The following is a 17414-nucleotide window of genomic DNA, read 5'->3' as shown; positions in this document are numbered from 1 at the left end:
CCTATATGACAATACATAATATTTGTAAGGAGTTATGTATTTTTAAAAATTGCTAACTCAGTGATGAGCCTCTTTAGATACAATGAAGTCAGTTCTCAGATGATAAATATTTCTATTTCCTAGACTGTACTTAAAAAATTTCTAACTGACATGACCTGCCAAAGTCTGTGCTCTGTCAGAATGGCTCCAGAGTCACCTCCTTGCTTCAGAAGTTAGCCTGAGATTTCTTCCAGGTTTTTTAAGTAAGACCCTATTGTCATATGCTTGTGAAACCTGGGTAATATACCAGCAATGTGCCAAGAAACAGAATTGCTTCCATTTTAATAGTCCTAGGAAGATTCTGAAAAATCATCTGGGAAGATAAGGTACCAGACACTGAGGTCTATGTGTGAACTAAACTGTCAAACATTCAAAACTCTGTTACAGAGAGCTCAGCTCAGATGGGCTGACCACGCTGTTTTATTAACAAACATATGGGTACCTAAAACACTATTTTATGAAGAACTCACATGTGGCAAATACTCATACAGAGGTCAGAAGAAACAATAGAAAGATAATATCAAGATCTCTCTGAAGAATTTTTGGAATACTTGCATGGCATGGGAGACACTGTCAAAGTACTGTCCACTATTGTCTGTCTGCATCAAAGAAGGCACTATTATCTATAAATGAAGCAGAGTTGCAGTAGTTCAAAAGAAATGTGAGAAACATCTCCACTCCACTTCATATGAACTATTTCTACTTGACGTGGGGTAGAGCCTTCTAAGATCATATTGGTCTGCTCAGCCATAATAGGACACACTGGTCCTTGAGTCCAAAATAATGATGTCATTTTGTTCATCTTCTAGAATGAAGGACAGCAACCAAACAATCAAACAACCAGCCAAAATTGAGGGCAATATTTAAGGTTTTTTTTTTAATTTTACAACTCTTAATATTGCACAAGTTTTAAAATATAAGAAAAGATTTATGACATAGGTGCCAAGGAGAATACATTCATGTTTATATGATTTACTTCAGTTTTCTGTATATGACTACTTTGACTAGAGTATGGCATATAATGTAAAAGAAAAATATTATTAGTTGCATACTACACTTGACTGAAAGGTTATGGCTGTTTTGTTCAACTGTTATGGTTCATTTTGCTGACAGCCTTCATTTATCTTCTTGGCTAGCACAGAATCCTGCAACTTACGGCAGAATTAGTCCCAGAATAGGGAGCATCTGTGTTAGATGTTTAAATGGTTGTTTAAATTCCCCAAAGAACTTTTTGTTGTGTACGGAATGACTATACAAGCACAACGTTATATAATACTCTATTATCATTTAAAAGACAAAGCAGAACCAAGAAGCCTAACTCTTACCAGAATACAAAGGGTCATGTTAAAATATCAATATGTTTTCATCATGTATATTTGATGTTTTGATTACATATATATACATTATTCATAAACAAATCACACACAAATAGGAAAAAATATTATTTTATGTCATCCTCTTCTGAAGATCCAAATATCTCTGAAAATTGTCCACAGAGAGAAGAAGCATGGTGTATTAGATAGTGAGGTCAGTCTTAGAGTTAGGAAGACCTGAAATTTATTCCTGCTTTTGGCATGTAATAGCAATGTGACATTGACAAGCCAATTAACCTTTTAGTGTCCAGGTAAATAATATTATAAGATGAAGAGCAAGTACAAATCTGCATTGATGAAAGGAGTTTCCTCATTGGAAATTGCCTATAGGAATGAAACCACAGGATCAGTGTCATTCTAGTCTCCATAATATTATAACATGTTCTCTGTCCCAACATTTTGTCTCTATCTCTCTAGCTCACCATCTCTATCTTCTCCTTTTATCTCTGTGTGTACACAAACATACATGCATGTATGTTTGTATGTGTATGTGTGTATGAAAAGAATTGAATATTACTATACCTGCGTTATTTTTATTAGTGCTATTGTACTTTACAGTGCAAAAAACATGGGGCAAAGAGTTGTTTTTGTCACTACTCTGCAAGCAACAAGCTATGGGATCCCTAACAAGTTATTTCACCTTTCTTATAGGACTTTTTAAATTTATCAGATGAGGATTTTGAGTCTATCTTCACTGAATTGTTTGGCTTATATAATGTATTTCTAAGTTTAATATGTGTATATATATATATAGCGTGTGTGTACATATACGTAAACACATACATACACATGTAAATATAGTACTTCATTATTTATAACCTGATTAATTCTATGAACTTAGTAAATAAATTTCAAACATTTAATTTCATAGCTCTTATCTAAACTAATTCAAACATTGTAACAAAGCTTATTAGAATAAGAAAATAATTTTTGCCATATATTTGAACAGATCACTTTTTTGAGTGCCTCTGTTATGTCTCTATATCACTGTCACTAAAAATAGAAATTTGACTGAAATGGAAGCTCTGACAGGCCCTCCACCAGAATTGTGTTAACAGGCTCAATCAATACAGGAAGATATAAAACATGAACTTTACCTATTTTCCTTTATTCTTGCCAGCAAGGGCTCCAGCCAGCCTAGTGTGCATTCGCAGTGTGCGTCTAGAAAAGTTATGACCTGGCCCTTTGAAGCAGCTGCTCCTCGAAGACGAGCACGGATCAGTCCAGATCGCTGTTCCATCCTAATAATTTTCACTGGCACTTCTAAATTTTTCACATAATTCTCTAATGCCATCTTGAGAAAATCTGTAAGATGCAAGATGAATTCATCAGAGAGGGCTGAAGCTGGTTCAATGACCAGCAAGGATTTGAGCTGAAGCAGATACTGGACATAGAAATTATGGGCAATTTCTGCCAGGCTGTCTTGAGGAGAATAAAACAAAGGACCCCAAGAATTTTATATTCAACTCATTTGTCATTTATTATGACCCATATCTTCCAGGTAGTTGATGAGGTCAAGGATAAAAGAGGGAGCTATTTAGATCACTGACTATAACTTTAGTAATTGAGCCCCAAAATGTTACACATCAGCAAATCCAGTTCTCATAAATTATTTCTCTCTTAGTGGTTACTTCTTTCTGTATACTGCAGAGGAAATACAGAAGAAAAAGTTTGGTAGGAGGGATCTATATATTCATGTAGCTTCTCTTAAATAGGAAAATTTGAAAAAAAAATCCATCTTGAGAGACACTGTTGCTGTACATCTTACTGCCTGAAAACAAATTCATCATTCTGGGAAGGACTCTGAGTCTGGTGAAGAATGGCTAGAAAAATGAAGAGGGTGAAGGTAGTGGAAGGACACTCTGAGTTTCTGATTCATGTTCTGCTCATCTATTTTTAAGAACATCTGAAAAGTCAAACTTTTAGCAGTGTCGACATTCCACTTCTCTTGCTCATCTACATTTCATTCTTAACCTGGGGTCCAGAAACATGATTCGGTAAGGGAAGGGCACAATGCTAGGTAAATATAGGGGCATCATAGAGTCAAGGGAAACTCATTTATCCTCTTGTCTAAGTTGGGGGTGGTGGGAAGAACATAGTTTTAAAAATCTGTAATGCTGTATCTATTATACCATTGGAAACCAACTAATTGTTTGTTGACATCATATAAAAATCAATTTGGCAATTTTCCCTGACTTCTCAGGAGTTTTCATAGTAAGAAGATCTGTGGGCTTGAAAGGAATTAATGAGTTTCTGATGCTTTAAGGCAGACTGGTTGAAAAAAAATTTCATAGACACATATCAATCATTTTAAAGAATTTTCTAAAACACCATTTTCTATGTCCTCTAATGTGTCAGGGATACAAAAAAAAAAAACATCAAGGAGCTCACAGTCAAATGTGTGAGAAAGGAGGTATTTATGTACAAACAATATATGGAGAATAAATGGAAGGTAAACTTAGGGTAGAAGGTTTTAAAAACTGGAAAAGTATATAAGGAGGAGGGGGAGAGAAGTAAATGTGAGTAGAGATACAAGATCATTAGAAACAATTCTCTAACAACATACCTGATGGTTATAAAGCTTTTCTAAGGGAACACAAAATATACCAAAAAAATGTTCATACCTCTTTCACTAGCATCATCTACCAAGATGATTTCAGAGAGTAGATAGTGTGGGGACCGATTGATCACACTGTAAACAGTTCTGAGAAGTGTACTCCAGGCTTCGTTATGAAACACTATGACCACACTGGTGTTTGGAAGTTCATCAGGGTAGACTTTCGTCTTGCATCTGCCAAAGAGGAAAAAAAAAAACAAAACCGTGAGTTTAACTTCTTGAAAACTGCATTTAATATATTGATAGACAGCATTTTGTAGTAGATTTTGCCACACTTTAGAGTCAAGAAAACAGGCTTGAGTTCTATTTCAGGAAGTTAGCTTAATGGAGTAGTTATAATATTTAATATCATGTCTAATAAATGTGATAAAAGTGGACATTTATAACTCTTAGTAGGAATGCTTCTAATGCTTCTCTACTGAATATTTTGTTTATTCCAGAATAGAGGCAAAGATATTATTTTAAACAGATTTCTTTATATTTTGATTTTTACTATTACATGTAAAAACTATTTGTAAAATTTATTTTTCAAAATTTTGAGCTCCAAGTTCTCTTCCAAATTCACCAGCACTCCCTCCCCGCAAAAAACATTGAGAAGTCAAGGAATTTAACATAGGTTATAGAGTCATTCTAAAACATTTCCACACTAGCCTTATGTGAAAGAAAACACAGACTACTTCAACAAAAACGCCAAGAAAAAGAAAGAAAGAAAATAAAAAGAAAAATATGCTTTATCTGCATTCAAACTTCATCAAGCTTTTCTCTGGAGGCAGACAAAATTTTTAATCGTAATTCCTTCAGAATCATTTTAGATCATTGTACTGCTGAGAATAGCTAAATCATTCACATTTGATCATCAAACAATCCTGTAAAATTTTGTTCTGGTTCTGCTCACTTCATTTTGAATCAGTTCATGTAAGTCTTTCCAGGCTTTTTTTCTAAAAGCATCATGTTCATAATATAGAATACAAGAGTATTCTATCACAATCATAAACCATAATTTGCTCAGGCATTCCTCAATTTCCAATTCTTTGTCAATACAAAAAGAATTGCTATAAATATTTTTGTATTAGAAATCCTTTTGTTTTTTTGTTGTTTATATTAATCAATCTGTTAGATCTGAGGTCATAACTCATAGTTGTTTTAATTTGCATTTCTTTAATCTGTAGTGATTTGGAGCATTTTTTAATATGATTATAAATAGCTTCGATTTCTTTGAAAACTGTCTGCTCATAATTTTTGACCAATAATTAATTGAAGAATGACTTGTATTATAAATTTGACTCAATTCGCTATATATTTTAGAAATATCAGAGAAACTGTCAAATTATTTCTCATCTTTTTTGCTTTCCTTCTAATCTTGGTTGCATTAACTGTGTAAAAAAAAACCTTTTTGATTTGATATAATCAAAATTATATGTTTTATATCACTTTATGCACTCTATATTCTATTTGGTCCTAAATTTTCATTTATCCATAGATCTTATAGAGAAACTATTCAATACTCCCCAAACTTATGATATCATCCTTTATGTCTAAATTATGTACCCATTTTGATCTTGTCTTGGAATTCAATGCAAGAAGTTAGTCTATACCTAGTTTCTACCAAGGACTTTTCCATTTTTCACAGCAGTTTTTGCTAAATAGTGATTTATTGGCCCCAAAACTTGGATCTTTTGATATATTATTTATTATAGATCATGATGGTTATTTACTACTGTGTAATGGGTACGTAATATATTCCACTAATCCACCACTTTATTTCTTAGTCAGTACAAAATTCTTTTGACGATTACTGCTGAGAAGTAAAGTTTGAGATTCAATAAAGCTAAGCCACCTTCCTCCACATTTTTTTTAAAAAGTTTTCTTAATATTTTTACCTTTTGTTCTTCCAGATGAAATTTGTTATTATATTTTCTATCTCTATAAAATATTTTGGTTGTTTGATTAGTATGTATAATGGCAAGCAAATCAATTTAGGTTGAGGTGGCCTACACGACTTGTATTATTCCAACATTTTAGATCTGATTTTATTTGTGTAAAAAGTTTTTGTAATTGTATTCATATTATTCTTGATTTTATCTTAGCAGGTAGACTCCCAAGTATTTTATATTGTTTGCAGTTATTTTAAATGGAATTTCTCTGTCTCTTCCTTCTTGACTTTAGTGGTAATATAAATAAATGCTAATGATTTGTGTGGGTTCATTTATATCCTGCAAATTTGCTAAGTTTTAAAACTATTTCAACTAGTTTTTTTAGTCAGTTCTCTAGGATGCTTTATGTATCTCATCATGTTATCTGCAAAAAAAAAAGAGGATAGTTTTGTTTCCTCATTGCCTGTTCAAATATCTTTAAATTCTTTTTCTTTTATTGCTATAGTTAGCTTTACTAATAAAATACTTATCTTTTGTTGATTTAATTTTTAATTTATGCAATAAAATAAGCATTCTACAACATGGTAGAAAAACAAAATGATTACACATGAAACTGCAAATGGAGTATGTACAACTTGTTATATCTTTTCAATATATAATAAATTTATCTTGTAAATTTCTTTTTTCCCTTTTTTTCTTCCCCCTACCCTAGAGATTGCACCACTAGACTCTCCCTCCCTCTGTGTGTGTGTGTGTGTGTGTGTGTGTGTGTGTGTGTGTATAAAATCATTCTATACATACTTCAATTTATCAGTTCTTTCTTTGGATGAAGATGGCATTTTCCTTCATATGTATGATATTGAGTAATAGGGTAGTAATTGAGTGATAATATATATTCATGCTTCACCTTGATCTTATTGGGAAGTCTTCTAGCTTATCCCATTACAGATAATGCTTGCTGAGGTTTTAAACAAATACAACTTATTATTTTAAGAAAAACATCTTTTTTTTACTGTTTTCTTATGCTTTTAATAGGAATGAGTTTGTTATTGGTTCTGTTAATGTTATAGTCAATTACGCTGACAGTTTTCCTAATATTGAACCATCCCTGCAAGACTGTTATGAATCCTACCTCATCATAGTGAATGAGCACTGTAGCATATTGCTTTATCTCCTTGCTAGTATTTTATTTTTAAAAATCTCATCAATATTCATTCAGGAAATTGATCTATAGTTTTCTTTCTCTATTTTTACTCTTCCTGGTTTAGGTATTAGCATCCTATTTGTATCTTAAAAGGAATTTGGTAAGATTTCTTCTTTGCCAGTTTTTCCATATAGTTTGCATAGTGCTGGAATCAATTATTCTTTAAATATTTGGTAGAATTTACTTCTGAATCTATGTGGTCCTGGGTTTGTTGTTTTTTGTTGTTGTTGTTGTTACGGAGATACTTGATGACTTATTCAATTTCTTGTTCTAAAATAAATTTATTTAAGAATTCTATTTCATTTTCTGTTAATGTTAGCAATTTAATTTTTGTAAAAAAATCCTCCCTTACACAGACTGTTAGATTTATTGGTGTATGATTGGCAAAATAGCTCCTAATAACTGCCTTTATTTCCTCTTTATTGGTGGTGAATTCACCCTTTTATAGATAATTTTTTCTTTCTTTTTTAAATCTTTTACCAATGGCTTATCTATCTTTTTTTCATAAAACTGCTTCCTAGTTTTGTTTATTAGGGGGCACTGTGCCAAGCTTCAGAAATTTCTCAGAACTATTTTTGGGGGGATGTAAGTTTTTTGGTTTTCCAAGGTGGTATGATACAAGGAGAGGTGTGGCCACTGCTCTACTGGCTTGTGATCAGATCTGTAAGCAACCACAAGTACTCTTTTCTGCCCTGGAATTATTCTGTCCTACCTCCTATTAGTGCTCCTTCTCACTTTGAGGGTGTGACCTAGGACCACTTATGGGAAATGCACCAGAGTCTTGCTCCCAGTGCCAACAAAATGATCTCTGTAATCATCTGATCAGCTGTCTGAATCCATTATTATTCTTGGGCTGAGGTGATGCTGCCACAGATTCAGTTGGTCCACAGGCCTGTTGCTGTCGTGACCTAGACTGTGGTCCATTCACAACTCAGTGAGACAGACCTTTCCTGATGACCTTCCAAGTTGTCTTGGACTGGACAGGTCTTTCACTCCAAGTTTTTTTTTTTGTTTGTTATTTTGATACTACTGCACCGCGATTCTTTTTGGAGTGTTATTTTAAAGTTGATTGGATAGTATTTTGAGAAAGCACAGACAAATCCCTGCCATTACTCATTCATCTTGACCAGAGACATACTTTTTTTGTTGTATTAAGGAAAACCAATTCTTTATCTTGTTTTCCTGTTTTATGTGATGCAAAATATTTCACCTAACTTCTCTGACCCTCAACTTCTGTATCTGTAAAAAAAAGAGTAACTGCTACACAGGGCTATTGTAAGAACATATGAATGTAAGTAAAGTATATTTCACCCTTTCAAGAGCTGTATAAGGCAAGTTACTCTAATTATGATATTAACAAAGCATAAAATATGCAAGATCTTTTTCCTCATCTGTTTAATGAAGGAACTGGAATTATATCACTTAAGAGTTCCCTTCCTGCTCTTCATTTATGAATATGAATATAAATGAAATGCTAAACAAGAATAACTATCACTGCAAAATATAAGTTTCACAAAGAAACTTTTACATGTACATGTAAGGTTGGTTACTTTCTGTAAGTTAACAGAATGACAATAATTCACATGATTACTAAATATGAAATATTGGAGAAAAGAAAAGTTTGTGATGCTACTTATTAAACAAAAATTAAAATTGAAATCAGGGCAAGAGATTTTGCCTACAACCTGAAAAACTGCTCTAAAACAGGTGTTCTTAATAGGGTTTCCATGAACTTTAAACACATACACATATACATGTATCTTTTGATAGCTATTTCAGTATAATTAATTCCCTTTGCAATACTGTAAAATTAAAACATATAATTTGAGAAGGTGGTCCAAAGACTTCACCAAGCTGGCAAAGTGATCTATGACATAAAAGGTCAACAATCCCTGACAAAAAGATACTTAGAAAAGCAAGTGAGTTACCCCGATTGTAGAAAATAACAACTTTTTAAAGTTCACAAAGTCTAGAATAGTAACAGTTGTTCCTATTCCTCTGAAGTTACCTTTTAATTTAAAAAGAAAATGATAGAATAAGGACAAGGTCAAAAAAAAGAGGGGTGTGGTGAGGGTGCCAAATGAGCACAATATTTTCTTCTCTAATGTACCTTGTAATAAATATTTTTAAAATTACTTCCTCCATCATGAACCACATTATTGTGAAAAATATCCCTATACAATTTGAGTGATTATCCATTTCAAGGAATTTAAGGTATATAAAGAAAAATATGACTAATTAGCTATCAGTGCTTTCCATTCTGCCTTTCAGAATGAGCAGGGCTGTTAAACCAACATTGCTAATTTGACAAATCCAAACCATGGAGATCAGATTTTCTTAAAGAGTTATTAACATTAACTCTAGCTCTCAAGATTTAGATATGAAAAAGACCTTAGAACAAATCAATATTCTTATTTTACAGATGAGTAAGCTCAGTCCCAGAGAAAGTAAATTTTTCCTCAGGGTTATGTGGTAACACAGACAATTCTCTGACTCCAAACCCATGACTTCTAATGCATCACATCACAGTGGCATTGTGGATGAATATTTTAAACAAACCAGAAAGATCTATCAGACATAAAGTGTGTCTGCTCTTTTTTTTCTTTTTTGACTAGCACAGGTCCCCTATCAGAAAGGGCACTGATTGGAGCCTTAGATTTTGGAAGAAGTTTTGTGTGTCATATGACACTCTGGGAAGCCTCTAACCACCTCCCCGGTTTTGAAAACCCATATGTTGGTGCTTCCTGCTCTGCTAACTATGTATGTATGTATGTACTGGTCAGACAGTTGAATCTGTCTGTTCATCTATGATGTATGTATTGCTTATGTCAGATACTTGGAAGCATGTCTGTTGATTTTGATTTCTTTGTATTTTCTCTGAAGTTCAGAGTGCTGACTTTTTCCCCTGAACTAAGTGAATGGCACATGTGCTTGATTACAGTGATTGTTGACCCCTCAAAAATTGCCTTTCCTTAATCAGATCTAAGAACCTATGAGAGCAGGCCCTCCTGTGTATGTCAGGGTGCTTGCTTTTACCTTATGGTGATGAGGTTGGAATCTGCATAAATGAAAAAGTAAGTACGGGATTTCATGGGACTGGGATAATTGTCTGTTGTTTCCCAGTTGTGGTGGCTATGTTTCTGTGAAGCTCCTGGGAGGTTGGGATGGCCAGAGCCTGGGCTGGAGTGGATTAGACAAGCTTCTGACTCTGCTGGAGGAGTGAAGGCCCTAAAAATGCATTGTATTCAGAAACCAGATGAGAGTGGCAAGACCTTGGAATGGAGTTCTGGAACCCAAGTGGAAAACTGCCTTTGTACTAACCCAGCAGAAGCAGAGAAACGCCTGTGTGGTGAGGTGAGAGCAAAAGTGTAGAACTGGCAGTGTGCCCACCTTGGAGAGGTGAGTAGTAGAACAGGAACAGAAGTTGGATCTGAGAGCTGCCTGAGCAGAGACCCAGGTGGGACATGGAAGCTGTGGGCTCCTGCTGGAGAAGGGGGAACCCAGGAGCTCAGAGTTCAGCCCTGGGGCAAGATGAGGACTGTACAGCAAGGCACTGAGTATGTTTTTTTGTGTTTTTTTTTTCTGATACAGTTTGGGACCCATGGAACAGAGCTGCCATGTGTGTGGGGAAGTTCCCTATACCCCCAAAGATTCCATCCAGATGGCTTTGTTGCCCAGCCACCCATCAAGACTTAGAAGCAGGGCTGGAACATTGTTAAGACTAGCTCATTAGTGGCTATACCTGAGAGTGCTTGCAACGGCAGAGTGGGGAGGACACACTCCCAAGAGGACTTTTCTTAGTCATTTTGTTTTGTATTGAGGTAGAAGAAACTGGTTGCTCACTCTCCAAAGATTCACTCCCAAAGAATGATGTTATGTTATGTATTCAGTAAACGTAAAGTTCATGATGTGTTTATTTTGTGGCAATTATGTTATATTTACTAAAGAAATGTTAAAGCCTATTCATATACAAGTTGCCCGTGTGACCTGCTTAAATCACCTGGATTTGGGATTGCAAAGTATAATGCTTCCATTGTTCCAGAATCCATGGCCATTTAGATTATAAAGCCAAGGATGCTGGAAGAGTGGATTGTAATGGCAAGCAAAGTAGTATCTTTCGCTGTTTTGCTTTCAGTGTAATCAAGTGTCTCTGATCGAATCTTGCCCTTATCAACCAAGAGTCTTTACTAGGAGTAATGTACAGAAACAAGTTTCTTTAACTAGAAAGAGTATATTTATTTGCATTGTTGATTATTTTATTGTGATTATGGATCTTCCCCACTCAGTAGGAAGGTCAACATTTTTTATTAAGTTTCTAAAGAGGCACTGGTTCTCAGGGGTTGTGATGCCCTACGATTCTAAAAAATATGTAAATACTCTGCAGGTGAGGTTTTACTTTGGGACTTTGTTTTCAGAAGAAGTTTGGTGTGCCAGATGAGAGTCTGGGAAGCTGCTAAGCAGTTCCCTGGCTTTGAAAATCCAGATGTGCTTCCCTCTCTGATAACTATATATATATGTAATAGTCAGACAGTTGGATCTATGATGTATGCATTGTTTATGTCAGACCTTTAGATGTATATCTGTTGATTTTGATTTCTCTATATTTTTTTTGAAGGTCAGGGTGCTGACTTTTTTCCCTGAACTAAGTGAATGATACATATGCTTGATTAAAGTGATTATTGATTCCTAGAAAAAAGGAAGGGCATTTAATTTAAAGTTATTTCTACTTCAGAGTAAGAATTATGGTATCGATGTAAATTAAGGAAGTGTTAATAGTGACAAACTAATAGATGCTTTTATTGTATAAGCCTATTGACATACATACATTAGCCATTTTGTAGGACAGTCTATAAAAGAACTGGGGGATGATACAAAAGAAATAAATGAGTTCCTATACTAAATAAACTTGTATTAAATAGATATTTCTATAAGTTTTAATAATTAAAAAAAAACACTTAACATACTTTATCTGAAACTCATTCCCATAAAAACCAGGCAAGATTGTGATGAAACTGAGGCTCAGAAAAGTTAAATTAATTTTTCAGATGAAAAGCCAAACCAGAATCAAAATGAGGCATCTCTTAATTCAAACCACTGTCCCCCACTGCCCAGATATATTGAGTGACTTTTCGCTACATCTTTTGGCAAAAAGACTTGGACCCTTCAGCAGGAGGTACAAGCTAAATTTTTTTCCTTGATTTTATTATGAGAGGGAGAATATGAAAACAGAAGAAATGAATAAGAAATATCTTTAGGGGAATCTTTAAAGTTTATCAAAATAGCACCAGTTTTTCAGTAGCCAGAGTTTTTCAGTAGCCACATGTTCTTTTCAGACTGAGTGCTTTATTGTATAGCATACAACCCACCCTTAAATATTCATTATGTATTCATTATGTTTGTTCAAATTATAATGAACTCATTTACTATTAAGAATGCTTTTATGTGCACTTCTCCAAATTTCCACTGGCATCAGTAAATGTATCATAAAAATAAAGTGCTGTTAATACTTTTATTCAGAATTTTTCCTCACTTTTAGGGAGCCAACTACCTATCTGCAAGAATATCCTGCATTAGTTAATGAAAAAATATATAGGATTACTCTTTATCTTCATTATACTCCAGATCAGTCTATTCAAAATCTTGTACATTCACTCTCTGCCATCTGTAACAATTGATATGTAATTACTTTGAGAGGATCAGATATGTCCATAATATATGAGATAAAATTGTCTAGTTGCCCGGAGACATAGTGCAAGGGGCAGATTTTGGAGGTTTGTTTTGTTTTGTTTTTGGTTTACTTTCAATAATTAAGGTTATTGGCAAACTAGGATGGTTTATTTTTTTAATATTGCCTACCACACAAACTTTACAGAAGTGAGACTTTTGTCTGTTTTCCTTTCCTTCTTGAGATGTTTTGCTCAGTTGTTCATCCCCAAGTTTTATTGCTCACAATTAATAAGCCATCAGGTCAGTTAAAACAGAAGAAAAAAGGGACTTTCCATAAAAGCCAGTTTCTCCATCCAAATTGCATTACAATTTATCCCAGAAATAAGGAGATAATTAAAAAGTAGAAAAAACAATTGACAGAATAATCATACTAATTATGAAGACATCAATATAGAAACAGTCGCAGAAAGTGTCATTTATAAAATAAAGCACTTGTTTTTGGTAAACTGACAAAAATGAATACAAAGAAAGGGCAGGTCCTTCAGAGTAAGCAAAAGCATTTATTTATTTATTTTCATTCTATATTCCTTTTTAAAAAAAAAATCTATTTTTATTTTTGAGCAATCTTTTCCATAAGATTTTGAGTTCAAATTTTCTCCCCATCTCTCCCCTCCCCCATCCTGAGATGGCATGCATTCTGATAATCCCTTCCCCTAGTCTGCCCTCCCTTCTATCACTCTGCCTTCTCCCCTTCCCACTTACTTTCTTGTGGGGCAAGATAGATTTCCATACCCCAGAGCTTGTATATCTTATTTCCAAGTTGCATGCAAAAACTAGTTTTAACATTTATTTTTAAAACTTTGATTTCCAAATTCTCTCCCTTATTCCTTCTCCATCCACCTTCATCGAGAGGGCAAGCAATTCAATACAGGTTATACATGTGTAGTTATGCAGAACACATCCATAATAGTCATGTTATGAGAGACAAACTGTATTTCCCTCCATCCTATCCCACCCCCTCCACTTATTCTATTTTCTCCTTTGACCTTGCCCCTTTTCGTGAGTGTTTGCTTCTGATTACACTCTCCCCCAATCTGCCAAATTTTCTATCATCACTTCTTCCTTCCATTTCCCTCTTACTTTCCTGTAGGATAAGATACCCAATTGAGTGTGTATATTATTCCTTCTTTAAGTCAAATCCAGTGAGAATAAGTTCACTCATTTCTTCTCACCTGCACCCTCCTCCCCTCCTTTGTGAAACCTTTTTCTTGACTGTTTTATGTGAGATAATTTACACCATTCTATCTCTCCCTTTCTCCTTCTCCCAATATGTTCCTCTCTCATCCCTTAATTTTATTTTTTGGATATGATCCCTTCATATTCAAATCACCCTGTGCCATTTATGTATGTATGTATGTATGTATGTATGTATGTATGTATGTATGTATGTATGTATGTATGTATCTATCTATCTATCTATCTATCTATCTATCTTTGCTCCAACTACCCTAATATTGAAAAAGGTCTCATGAGTTACAAATATCGTCTTACCATATAGGAATGTAAATAATTCAACTTTAATAAGTCCTTTATGATTTCTCTTTATTGTTTACTTTTCATCTTTCTTTTGATTCTTACATTTGAAAGTCAATTTTTTTTCAACTCTGGTCTTTTCAACAAGAATGGTTTAAGGTTCTCTATTTCATTGAGTATTTAATATTCATTATTCCACTTGAAGCATTATACTCCATTTTGCTGGGTAGGTGACTCTTGGTTTTAATCCTGTCTGCTGTGACCTCTAAAATGTCATATTCGAAGGCCTTTGATCCTTTATTGTAGAAACTACTAGATCTTGTATTATCCTGATTGTGTTTCCACAATATGTGGAAAATAAAACCTTAAAAGGAGCAACTGGACAGATGGAAAAAGGAGATGCAAAAGTTAGCTGAGGAAAATAATCTGTGACAAATTAGAATTGGGCACATAGAAGCTAATGACTCTATGAGACATCAAGAATCAGTCAAACAGAATATCAGGAATGAAACAATAGAAGAAAATGTAAAATATCTCACTGAAAAACAACTGACCTGGAAAAATAGATCCAGGAGAGAAAAATCTGAAAATTATTGGTATACCAGAAAGCCATACTGAAAAAAAGAGCCTGGAAGGGATTCCAAAATGAAAACACCAAGGAATATCATTGCCAAATTCCAGAACTGTCAAGTGAAGGAGAAAATACTGCAGGCAGCCAGAAAGAAACAATTCAAATATGAAGGAGTCACAGTCAGGATCACAGAGGACCTTCCAGCTTCTACATTAAAAGACCAGAAGGATTGGAATATGATATTCTGTAAGGCAAACGTGCTAAGACTACAACTAAGGATCAATAACACTGAGCATAATATTTCAGGCAAGAAGATGGACTTTCAATGAAATAAGGGTTTTCCTGATGAAAAGGTCAGAGCTCAATAGAGAATTTGATATTCAAACTTAAGTCCCAAGAGAGGCATAAAAAGGTAAATAGGGGGGAAAATTTATTATTCAATATGGGCAAATTGTCTACATCCCTATAAAGAAAGATGATACTTGTTAATCTTGAGAACTATATACTTATTGTGATATATAAGAGGGATATACATAGATAGAGGGAGTGAGTATAAGTTAAATGATGTAATGATAAAAATGAGATTTAAGGGTGTGAAGTTATTGAAACAGGAGATGTGAAAAGGAGGAGGCAGAAAAGGGTAAATTACATCACAGGAAGGGGCACAGAAGAGACAGAAAGAGAGGAGGGAGATGAGCATCATTTGAGATTTACTCTTATCTGACTTGGTTCAAGGAAGGAACAACAAACTCAGTTAAGGATAGATATCTAACTAGTTCTATAGGCAGTAGAAGGGAAAAGGGGAAAGAATAGGGAGAGGAGGCTAAAAGGGAAGGAAGAAATAGTGAGGTAAAAGGGGAGTAAAAGGGAGGAGGGCTGAAAGAAGGGAGGGAAGACTGAGGGAGGCCAAGGTCAAAAATTGAAACTCTATTGTGGAGGAGAAGGGAGAAGGGAGAACTAAAAGCATAAATGGAGGGAAAGGGATGGAGGGAAAGACACAGATATTAATCATAACTCTGAATGTGAATGGGGTGTACTCTCCAATAAAATAGAAACAGATAGCAGAATGGATTAAAAACCATAATCCTACAATACATTATTTACAAGAAACAAAAGTGGAATAGGGGGATACACACATGGTAAAGGTAAAAAGCTGGAGCAGAGTATATTTTCTTTCAGCTAATGTAAAAAAAAAAAAAAAAGAAAAAGAAAAACAGAGGTAGCAATCCTAATCTCAGACAAAGCAAAAGCAGAAATACATCTAATCAAAGAGATACGAAAGGAAATTCTATTCTTCTAAAAGGCACCATAGATAATGAAGCAATATCATTACTAAACTTATATGTTCCAACTGATATAGCATCCAAATTCTTGGATGAGAATTTAAGGGAGTTACAGGAAGAAGAAGACAACAAGACTATACGAGAACGGGACCTCAACCTCCCCTCTTTGAAGTTGATAAATCTAACCTCAAAATAAAGAAGAAAGAAGTTAAGGAGAAGAATAAAACTCTGGATAAGGTAGATACAACGGATCTCTAGGGAAAACTGAATGAGGATAGAAAAGAATATACCTTTTTCTCAGTGGTACGTGTTACATATACAAAAATTGACCATGTACTATGCATAAAACCCTCACAATCCAATGCAGAAAGGCAGAGATAGTCAACTCATCCTTTTCAGATCATAATGTAATAAAAAGTATATGTAATAAAAGGATATGGAAAGATAAACCAAAAATTAAATGGAAATTAAATAATCTCATAGAAACAATCAACAACTTCATTCAAGGGAATGACAATAATGAGACAACCTATCAAAATTTATAGGATATGAAAAAGCAGTTCTTAGGGGAAGTTTTATATAATTGAATATTGAATACCTACATGAAAAAATAGAGAAAGAGGAGACCAGTGAATTGGGCATGCAGCTGAAAAAGCTAGAAAAAGAACAAATTGAAAATTCCCAAGTAAATACCAAATTAGAAATACTGAAAACCAAAGGAGAGATTAATAAAAGTGAAATTAAGAAAACTGTTGAACTAATAAATTAAACTAAGAGATGGTTCTATGAAAAAGACAATAAAATTGATAAACTTTTGGTTAATTCATTGAAAAAAAAAAAAGAAAACCAAATTACCAGTATCAAAAATGAAAAGGGTGAACTCACCTCTAACAAGGAAGAAATCAAAACAATAATTAGAAATTATTTGCCCAACTGTATGCCCATAAATTTGACAATCTAAATGAGATGGATGAATATTTTAAAAAATATAAATTGCCCAATTAACAGAAGAGGAAGTTGAATACTTAAATAAACCCATCTCAGAAAAAGAAATTGAGCAAACCATCAATGAATTCTCAACGAAACAAATTTCCAGGCCAAGATGGATTTACAAGTGAATTCTCTCAAACATTTAAAGAACAGTTAATTACAATACTATATAGACTATTTGGGAAAATTGGGGAAGGGGTCCCCTCAAATTCAAATATCGTTTTGATACCTAAACCAGGAAGAGCTAAAACAGAGAAAGACAT

General features: G+C 34.1%; 1 protein-coding gene across 3 annotated transcripts in view; it reads right to left on the bottom strand.

Moving 5' to 3' along the window:
* Window positions 1-17414, bottom strand: part of GALNT13 (polypeptide N-acetylgalactosaminyltransferase 13) — an 800956-nt gene that overhangs the window by 349200 nt on the left and 434342 nt on the right. For all 3 annotated transcript variants that reach the window (XM_072612002.1, XM_072612001.1, XM_072612003.1), the window contains 2 exons: window positions 4037-4203; window positions 2510-2717 (listed from right to left, as the gene is read on the bottom strand). In XM_072612002.1, coding sequence (XP_072468103.1) covers window positions 2510-2717; window positions 4037-4203 — 375 coding nt within the window. The remainder of the gene's footprint in view (window positions 1-2509; window positions 2718-4036; window positions 4204-17414) is intronic.

This window comes from Notamacropus eugenii, chromosome 5 (genome assembly GCF_028372415.1).
Source record: "Notamacropus eugenii isolate mMacEug1 chromosome 5, mMacEug1.pri_v2, whole genome shotgun sequence".
In the NCBI taxonomy this organism is placed as follows: domain Eukaryota; kingdom Metazoa; phylum Chordata; class Mammalia; order Diprotodontia; family Macropodidae; genus Notamacropus; species Notamacropus eugenii.
Note: the sequence above shows the minus strand (reverse complement) of the source record. Positions and strands in the feature narration are given on the sequence as shown.